Source organism: Rhinichthys klamathensis, unplaced genomic scaffold, assembly GCF_029890125.1.
Source record: "Rhinichthys klamathensis goyatoka isolate OS25496 unplaced genomic scaffold, OSU_Roscu_1.1 h1tg000200l_1, whole genome shotgun sequence".
Taxonomy (NCBI): Eukaryota; Metazoa; Chordata; class Actinopteri; order Cypriniformes; family Leuciscidae; genus Rhinichthys; species Rhinichthys klamathensis.
Genome location: NW_026606726.1, coordinates 570,001 through 580,725, shown reverse-complemented (window position 1 = coordinate 580,725; position 10,725 = coordinate 570,001). Strand labels below are relative to the sequence as shown.

The 10,725-nt window shown below is 34.3% G+C and overlaps 1 protein-coding gene across 1 annotated transcript in view; it reads right to left on the bottom strand.

Annotated features, from left to right (window-relative positions):
• Positions 1-570: 570 nt before the first annotated feature.
• LOC130096591 (ras-related protein Rab-3C-like) overlaps positions 571-10,725 on the bottom strand; it is a 42,668-nt gene continuing 32,513 nt past the window's right edge. Inside the window, exon 5 of the mRNA XM_056263142.1 lies at positions 571-1,165. Coding sequence (XP_056119117.1) covers positions 972-1,165 — 194 coding nt within the window. The 3' untranslated portion in view covers positions 571-971. The remainder of the gene's footprint in view (positions 1,166-10,725) is intronic.

Sequence of the window (10,725 nt, the reverse complement as noted above, 5' to 3'; positions counted from 1 at the left end):
CTTTTGAACTCTTGGCATGAAAACAAAACTGAGGTTTCTACCCTTCTTTCATGATTTTTCATGTTCATCACTATTTCAAAATAAAGGTCTAAACACGCCTTAGGAGTATGAAAATATTCTAGTTGAAAATTGATAAATTACGGCTCCTCTGTAATTTATTTTGAAAATCAATCACCTAGAGATTGTAAGCTTTCAAATGATATATAGTTTGTCAAGATTAGTTTAGGTTTAGTATAGGATGTAATGGATTTGGGCCCACCGGTGGGCCGGTGACACTTAAAAATTTGGATTTAGATTTATCGGCCAATATATATTGGTTATCGATATCGGCCAAAATGTTCATATCGGTGCATCCCTAATTACAATGTCTTCATAATTGTCTAAATATCTGACAAAAAAAAAAAAAGTTAAAAAGAGGGGCGGAGCTTAGCGAAGAGTCCTCAACAGCCGATTCATGCTTGTGGACGAGGTCTAGACTAACAGCTGTAAAGGATGTAAGCAGTGTGTCAGAATGAACTAGGCACCTTAAAGATAGACGTGACTCTAGTGCAAAGGTGCTGGAACACACACAAGCGTTCATACACAACGTTCACATGCATCAGACAGACTGCATCGTATCATTTTAAGAAGAACGCCCTCTAGTGGCGCAACAGACCGTGACAAGAACTTACACTGTTACCCACAAGCCACGTATACTGAAAAACCGATGACCAAAGAAATCATATTCATATTTTTTTTTTTATCTATCCTCCTTTCTAAAACACTGAAAAGCTTTGCCATTGCTTGAGACAGCTCTGTTCCCATTGGGTGTAAAGGGTCACATGACTCCTGACATGCACCAATCAGATTCAGGTGGCTCTTCCAGCACCCGCATTCTATGACATTAAAGGATATATGCATCCATCTAAAGGTGTCTCCCACACACACACACACACACACACACACACTTATGCTACCATGTGTACTGAGCACTAACAGGCACAGTTAGGCTGCTGTAGTGGAGGAGGGTTATCCGTTAGCCGGGCCGTGCCCTGGGCTCCTGAGGTCACGGCGGGGTCAGTCTCTATACTCTCTGACATCTTGTCGCAGATTATGTCCACCAGACGCTCAAACGTCTGCTTCACGTTGATGTTGTCCTTAGCGCTCGTCTCGAAAAACTCAAAACCTGGTAGACAGAAATGACACCAAACCACAGTAAAATATTAATAAACATATTTAATAAATAGAAATGTACTTTATAAATATCATTAATCATAATTCATGATAATAGTCAATTATATTTAATAGTAAATAGTACAATATTGCTTATTAATAATATATTACATCGTTTTTTTGTAATTTATTAAATTGATAAATATATTTAATAAATAGCAATGTATTTTATAAATATATTAATAATTTAATTAGTAATTAAATATATGTATCTATGAATCATAATTCATGATAATAGTTAATTATATTTAATAGTAAATAGTACAATATTGCTTATTAATAATATATTACATCGTTTTTTTTGTAATTTATTAAATTGATAAATATATTTAATAAATAGCCATGTATTTTATAAATATATTAATAATTTAATTAGTAATTAAATATATGTATGAATCATAATTCATGATAATAGTTAATTATATTTAATAGTAAATAGTACAATATTGCTTATTAATAATATATTACATAGTTTTTTTGTAATTTATAAATATATTTAATAAATAGCCATGTATTTTATAAATATATTAATAATTTAATTAGTAATTAAATATATGTATGAATCATAATTCATGATAATAGTTAATTATATTTAATAGTAAATAGTACAATATTGATTATTAATAATATATTACATAGTTTTTTTTGTAATTTATAAATATATTTAATAAATAGCCATGTATTTTATAAATATATTAATAATTTAATTAGTAATTAAATATATGTATGAATCATAATTCATGATAATAGTTAATTATATTTAATAATAAATAGTACAATATTGCTTATTAATAATATATGAAATTATTCTTTATAATTTAATATATTAATAAATATTTGTAATAAATAGAAATGTATTTTATAAATATATAAAACATTTAACCCCCTGGGGTCGGCTATCGCGCCGGCGCGATTGTCTCGCTTTTTTCCTTATCAGTGTAAAAGAGACTCAAAATACTCGGTTAATTTTGATCTTACATATAAGTGTTGTACATCATTAGATCCTGTTAAGTTTCTATTTTTTTTGTGGATACTCACAATAAAAACAAAGTGTTGTGCTTTTCACCAAATAAAGAAAAACAAACATGATGCGAGTTCTGCGTTCTCTCTGTCAGTGAAGTCCATTCTGAAACGCAACCTAAGATTAACTGTAACTCAGTCAGTTAGCTACTTAAATGAAGTAATTTATATAAAAAACAAATATTCTCAGTTTATGCAATCTGTATGAAAAGAGAGTGCTGTCAGTATTTTTTCCCCCAGCTCATTACACTTCATTACGCGTTAATCTGACACGCCCACGGAGGACGCGCGCTATTCAAACGCAAATGTCGAGGCAAGCCATGACAATGCCCACATCAGCCGTTCCACCGCGGCGGTAAAATGTGTGGTGTATTTGCTGCCTTTTACCGCTAAGAGGCGCTACAATCATAGACTCTGAAAAGTGTTCGTTTATTCCGGTTTATTCTCTCTAATGTGTAATCTGCTGCCGCACCGCGCTGATTCAGAGCGATTGAAAGCTGGTAGCAGAAGAATTCAACAAGTGAAATGTAGTTAAAATAATTCATAATCACAATACTGAAATTAGGCTACTGAAATGTAATTGAATAAATAATGAAAACATTTCAACATAAAACATTGCAATAAAAACATTTAGGCTACATCAAAGAGGCTTTACAACTTTATCAGCGTACAGACAGTAGCTCAGTGATCAACGCAACGACACGAGCTTCGAGGAGCTTCAAGCGACCCGAGATCGAATCTCAATGTAGCATAGATGTTGTTAACCGATGTTGTCCTACGTTTATATTTTCCCAACTTGATGCTTAAATAGCTAACTGTTTATATCTGTTTACTTATTTAAAGTCAAGAGTTTTGTTTGATTATCATTACAACATAAATTTGCTACATTCCTGTAGAACCGCAGCCGCTGCACAAACGACAAAAACTGATGAAGGAAGATTGTCAGCCGATTGCATCAGAAAATGAAAAAGAAGAAGCTTGTCTTTAGTCTGCTAAATTATTGTGTAATGTAAAAGAACACTAAAATTACTTATGTTTGAAACCAAGTTCGAACATTTCAAGGTTTAAATAAAGTGTCGGGACAGTTTTTTTTTAATTTAAAACAGGGTTGCATCGGTTTAGAGTTTATTTCTTTTGCGATGCAAAATAAGAAACACTAGGCTAATCTTATTCTTGCGACATTTTAAATTCCTATTGCCAAAGAAATTACAGCTAAATTAAACAATTAAAACAGTACAAAACGAAAATTGTCCAAAGAAACATATTTAAATTAAAAACATGCGTTTCTCTTTGCCTCTCTCGCGCTGGATCTCTTTTTAACAAGTTTATTTAGTCTCCCTCGCTCTGATAATACTACTGTATATGTCGCTGCGTGTCAGCCATACAAATCACGAAAAAATTATTTAGCCTTTAATTGTTGCTTCAAAGACACAGCATGCCTTGTTGAATTCACCGTACAATAACTTCAATTGAAATTTTGTGTGAAAAAAAACTTTAAATAGGCTACAATAAATAAACTACAATATGTATAATATACTAAAACTACTATTATAAATTTATATAAAATATGGGGCCTACATTTGGACACAGATTTATCCTTACAATAATTTTGCCTGCTCATCAGGCTGGCTATCCGACACTCTCCATATGAAAGAGGAACATTAACACCTTTGTTCAGCAATGTCCCTCCAACCCCCCACAGGCTATCGGAGTCTGAGGCTGACTTAACACAAAGAGAAGTCGCAATTCACACTTAAATCGCTATTCTAGACAGTGTTGATAATGAAGGAATTAAATGGAATTACATGTAGCCTAGTGATATTTCTGTCATAAAAGCTTATTACTAAATATTTCATTATTTCAATAATTGATGAAATAAAACTGGTTTGGGGCAGCTTTTTCCAAGCAAAACTAAATATAATCTGAAAAAACGCTTGTTAATTTGTTGTCATGAACAAAATGTTCAACTCAATATTAAATTCTACAGGGATCTTTGGATCCTTACAACCAGGCATGCAATTTGTGAATTAAGTTTTTATTTGATTTTGTATTATTCAAATAAATATCGAAACACGGTGCTTCGTGGTAATGCTGCTAAATTAAATAACATGTATAGAATAATTATGAACTTAAATGAAACAATATCGCAACATTTCGACAAATACATTATTTGATCTGTTTTTACATTTTAATTCAGGGCGATTTAGCCTACATTTAATTAGAGCGAGATTTTCACCCTTGTCTTGTCATTTTCTCATTGGGAAGCGCTACATTACATGTTTGAGTAGATCCTCTGTTCCTCTAGTTTTCATATGGATTAGCCTATAATCAGATAACATTTATTAGCCTAAATATTTAGACATTTAAAGGCTTTAGACATAGCCGATTTCTTATCGTGACTGAGCTGAAGTGGCTTTCGGTTCATTTTTGTGACGCGCAGTTCCCGAAGACAGAGACGACAGATATAGCCTATACTGTTTTTGTCGTTAGCCTAATATGAATACAAGTTTACAGTTTTGAACGATGTAAGCTACTCTACTCTTATCTGTATGACCAAAAAATTACGGAGTCGCCTACTAAGTTATTTTAGCTGTAATAATGAGAAAATAAATTAATCTAAATGAACGCGCCGCCGCGTTTGTCGAACACTAACTCACCATGCCAGAATAAAACCCGACTTTAGAAAAATGCATAGGGCCACTCGGCGTGGTGTGCCAAAACACTTAATTATAAACTTCAATATTTCATTCAAAATAATCTCAACACGCTTTGTGAAATTTGAAAAGCCGTGCATGCATTAAGGCCACTGGAACTAATGAACAACTGAAACGCTGGTTTTGATTTTATTGTTTGTCGTTTAAACGTGCCTGTTGCATATCTCTATTTTATATATTTGATATTGGTGAAGTAGCCTATAGCATTGATTAGCTGTGGAGGGAGGGGTGTGGGGATTAAAATAATTCAGCAGAAGCAGGGATGTTTAGACCAGAAGGAAATCACAATCCCCCCTGGCAAATCACACTTTACTTAAAACAATGTTTTTAAAAACTCTAGGTTAGGGAACAGACCTCTCTGCCATGCGCGCGCACGGTTTGGAGCACAATATCTGTCTCGCATGCACGCTCGCTCTAGATAGATTACGGGATATTTTAACTAATTTGCGGTATAATAACTAGTCGATCACGAGTGGCTCAACAGGTATCTATAGATAAACTATATCCTTCAGGAATTTGACCGACCGGGTTGACACTTCAGCGTGAGAAATCGGGGGTGTGGCATGAGAGCCTGGAATAAAAAAAATAATATATATATAGCCTATATATATAGGCTATATATAATTTATTTTTTTACAGAACTGCTTTTGAAATTACGATTGGTAGCCTATTATTATACAGATGCAAAGTCGTTCTGTTGGATACTATTTTGTTTTTTTGTATTTTTACTTAGTGTGAAATGGAAATGCATGATAATTGTATTTTATAAATATAAGCAAAAAAAAAACTGTATGGTGTAACAGAGTTTTAGAGCTAGACAAATCTCTTTGCAATAATAAATATAAAATTTACAGCAGACCATGTTTGTGCGGGATTTGAACCCGTGTCATCTTGATGATGAACCGTAAGTTCTACCGCTCAGCTATGAATTTTCTCACTGAGAAATACCCAAACGTCTGTTTCTGACATGAGCGAGAAAACGTTTTGTCTTTAGCCTGTGAGAGTGTAGGCCTACTTTAGCCTTTTAAAGTTTTAAAAGATTATATCTTATCTGTATGACCAACAATTTGTTGTAGGCTTATTTGGAAATTACCATAACTTGTAGTATTTCATCCTTAGGCTACTGTTAATAGATATTAGCCCCACTTACGTTTTGCTAAATGTCCCTTTGCGCCACCTGGCGGTCATTTCGCGAACGACTTTGCAATGCGACTGGTTTATTTTTACCGCGGTGGATGGCTAAAAATGGTATGTGGATGGCTAAAAGGTGTGACTATAAATGTGCTTTTGGCTTTCATTTAAATTTTGATTGTTTGTATATATATATATATATATGTGTGTGTGTGTGTGTGTGTATAAACATTTATTTATTTATATACACTACCGTTCAAAAGTTTGGGGTCGGTACGATTTTAAATACTTTTAAAAGAATTCTCTTCTGCTAACCATGGCTGCGCTTATTTGATTAAAAATACAACAAAAATCAGTTATAGTATTAAATATTATTCCAGTGTAAATCAGCTGTTTTCTGTGTGAATATATAGTAAAGTGTAATTTATTCCTGTGATCAAAGCTGAATTTTCAGCATCACCAGTGTCAGTGTCTTCAGTGTCAAATGATCCTTCACAAATCAGTATAATATGAGGATTTGATGCTCAAGAAACATGTATTATTATTATCAATGTTGAAACAGTTGTTGGTCTGTCAGTTGTACAGTTTTTTTGTTTGTTTTAGGATTCTTTGATGAATAGGAAGTTCAAAAGACTTTTGTAACATTATAAATGTCTTTACTGTCACTTTCGATCAAATTAATTATTCCTTGATAAATAAAAGTATTGTTTTCTTTCCTCCAAAAAATAAAAATAAAATTCTCACTGACCCCAAACTTTTGAACGGTAGTGTATATATATTGTCCTTGCATTCTTTCTTGTGTGACACCCCTGAATGAAAGGCTCATTAGTATGCAGTCTGCTCAGGTGAGAACTGCCTAATTATTCATGAGGGGGTTGGGCCGTTCCGCCCATCCGCATATTGCCTTTGCAAACAAAAAAATGTTTTTCACAATTTAAAACAATCTATTGTTTTATGTGAATGATAAGGCAGAATGATTTTCAGATCAATTTGAAGCAAAAACTCTAGGCGATAACATCCACTAGTCAAAAGTCTTGTGGACAAATATTTAGTATGTTATTTGTGGCCTTATATTATAAACTTTATTTTTTAGTTTTTTCAATAACCACGCATAAACAATATTCTCTCAAAAATACAAACATGTACATACATGTTGCTCACATATTATGGTAGCCCTGTGTGTGCTATATAGAGTGTAATTTCACCTTTGCCATTAATATGTTTATAAGCAACTGAAAAAAGCACAAATGTCAGAGCATGCCAAAACATCTCAAGGACCCCGAAAACACCTTGGACCCCAGAGGGTTAATTAGTAATTAAATATAGTTATATAATCATAGTTAATCATATTTAATTATATTACAGGTTTATTATTATGCTACTTTTTTTGTTTGTTTATTCTTGGTTTTGTTTTTATTTTATTGATGGATATTGCATACGTGTTGCTGTTTTTTTTTTTTTTACTTGTTCGAAATAAAAATTTCATTCATTCAATTATATTATATTTTCATTAAAGTATTGCATTGTTAGTAGCATGTAACCATCAAACTGTTCAATTGTATGTTGAATCATGTGTGCAACTTGACTCTATTTTTGCACAAAGTTGCTGACTATGTAGTGTCTTAATTCTGCGACTCTGAGGTTCTGTATGGATGTTGCCTCAGAAGTAAGTTGCCTATGTAGGCAGAACGTGCTCTTTTACAAATGGTGACAATCCTCGATGAGATGTAATTGCTGTGACCGTATGAAAGCGAGAGGGAATGTCCTCTCTCAGTCAGAGAGTCTGTTTTCACCGCTCAGCGTTACTCTGAGATGTTTGCACATTCTGGTGTCATCCAATTATATGCGTTTAATTATCGCCCCGCTGCAAAAGCTGCAATTCCCTCCATATGCTCTAATTTATGCACCGTGAACATATGCTAATACGTGAGCCATCATAGGTATATTTTATATTACAGTGCTTATATAGGAGCAAAAATGGGGCATTTTATGCATGGTGAGATTCATTTCCAGTGTGGTAAATTTTGGAGTTTTGTAGCATTTTGTAGTAGTTCTTAACCAATGGGTTGATAGCAAAGGTTTCAAATAGCAAAGGAAAATAAAAATCTAAATGTGAAAAGTTGAAATGCAACCAACAACATAATGGTGCATCGTTAGAAAAGCACAATAAATAGACTTTCAACTTTCAACTTAAACGGAGAACACACTTCTCATCTTTTGTTGCCGACGTCAAAGGTTGTATCCGATCAAAATCAATATTTTGGTGCAGATTTATTTGTCAAGTTGGTAAGCAGCACAACATGCTCTCATCCTCAAAAAAAACAACATGAATAAAACTATTTAAAATAAAATAAAATATCACAGACTGGTGGGTCACTATTTAATGTCCACTGCAAAATGTGGGTCTTGAAGCGAAACTAGTTAAGAAGTAGGGTTGGGTATCGTTTGAATTTTAACGATTTCAATTCTGCTTGTCGATTCCTAATTTCGATTCCAATAAGATAAAACGTTTGCCTGTGGTTGCAAAAAACACCATAGAAAAACAACTAGCCGAACTAATATAAGTTTCAAGCATTATTAAAGACAAGTAAACACTCAGCAATTAAAAAAGAACAAATAAAAAATGAGCAATCGCAACTAATAGATACAACTATACAATGATACGACTGAATTAAACAGTGTTTTCAGGTATTCAGGAACGGTAATCAAATGTAAAATAACACTGCACTTTATAAATAAAATATACATTACACATATAGTTACAAAAGTCGTTCAGTCATGAACGAGGGAATTTTCTCTGTCTTTTGTTGTCTGATTAGTGTTATTATAGAGACAGCAGCAGGAATATTAGTCCTGTCACTTCACGAGTTCACACTTACATATAATTAGAGTAGATAAGATTTCATGCGTATTTGGCGTGCTGTGCGGGGGGAGGGCTCCGAGCACGGAGTTTGGCCCGAACCCAGAGTACTCCCCCTATGTAAGTGTTTAGGACTGGAAGTGTGGAGAAGGGGCGGTGGAGGGATGCTGCTAAACTATCAAAAAATAAATAAAACTGCCATTTATGTGCCATAAAAACTAAAAACACAGACTGAAATCAGTCAAGGAAGAGCTTGTGCCATTTGGAATACCAACAGTGCTCATTAGGATTCAACCTGAAACAAAATTCAACTGACATAAAAAATGCAAAGAAGTCTTCTGTAAAGACCACAACTATCAACTTATGAATGAAATGGCGCTCACATTAACTAAGTAGACAGGGCCTGTCCTGCCTGGAGAGTTTAAAGTTACCTTCGGCATTAATAACAGATGGCGTCCCGTTATCTCTGCTGCTGCTTGACTCACTTGTGTCGCTAAGTAGTGTTAGTGTATCAAACACGCGACAGTCCTGCAAATGAATTGCATGCTGTGTGGCCAAATGTTTCTGCATATTGGAGGTAGTTCCCCCCTTTGACGAAATGGAAATTTTATAAGTGTTGCAAGTGACCGTATTGTCGTCTTTTCGCGCTAAATATAACCAAACTTTAGAGCGCTTCTGCCTCGATGCGATTTGCTGCGTTCTGAACCAAAACAACGTGTTTGATGTCATGACGCATTTGCAATGAGTGGAACCGATAAGCGGAATTGTTCAGCAGGCATACTAACGGTTCCAAGGAATCGATTCACTGGGCACCGGTTCTGAAGAAGAACCGGTTCTCGGTTCCCATCCCTAGTCATTAATGACTCTCCCTCATGTCGTCCCAAGCCCGTCAGACCTCCGTTCATCTCCGGGACACAGTTTAAGATATTTTAGATTTAGTCCGAGAGCTTTCTGTCCCTCCATTGAACATGTATGTACAGTAGGTACTCAACCAGAATGCCTATTACCGCCGCGACTCGTGCCGCGGCAAATTCACCGCGGCAAAAATAAACTAGTCGCATTTCAAAGTTGTTCGCGAAATGACCACCAGGTGGCGCAAACAGGGGCGCAAAGGGGCATTTAGCAAAACAGCCGCATTTTGAAACGTAAGTGCGGGGCTAATAAGTTGAAACTGCATGTTAAGGTAATAATTGTATTATTAATTAAAGACAGACAATTTGGTTAATGTTATTTAAACATACGATCATACAATTTATAGTATAGCCTGCATAGTAGTAGTAGCTATAGGCTATACACGTTTATTTGTACGAACTATTATATATCTCTGTTTGTAGGCTATCTGTTTATTAAAAAAGGTCTTGTAAAAAAACAAGAATGAGACTGATTGAATATGTAAAAAATAAAATAAAAATAAACAAACGAAACAGAATAGAACAAACTTTTAGAACAAAAAAAATAATACAAATAAAAATAATTTAGCCTAGGCTAACAGAGTCGGTTAAATTTAACGAAAGCAAAACGTAATTAAGTAAAAGTACATTCTAAACAGAATATAACAAACTTTTAGAGCATAACATTTTATTAATCAAAAGTTGAAATAGGCCTATCTCGCAGTCAGTGAAAATAAATTAGGTGCAATGTCGCTAAACTTTTGAGGAATGAGAGGAGTGAAGATCGCTTCTCTCGTGTGCGCGCACAATGACTGCTGAACTATAGTAGTATAGTACCGAACTTCTGGGCAATAGTCAGCGAGATAAGTCGTGGTCGAGTGGTAGAACTTAGGTTTCA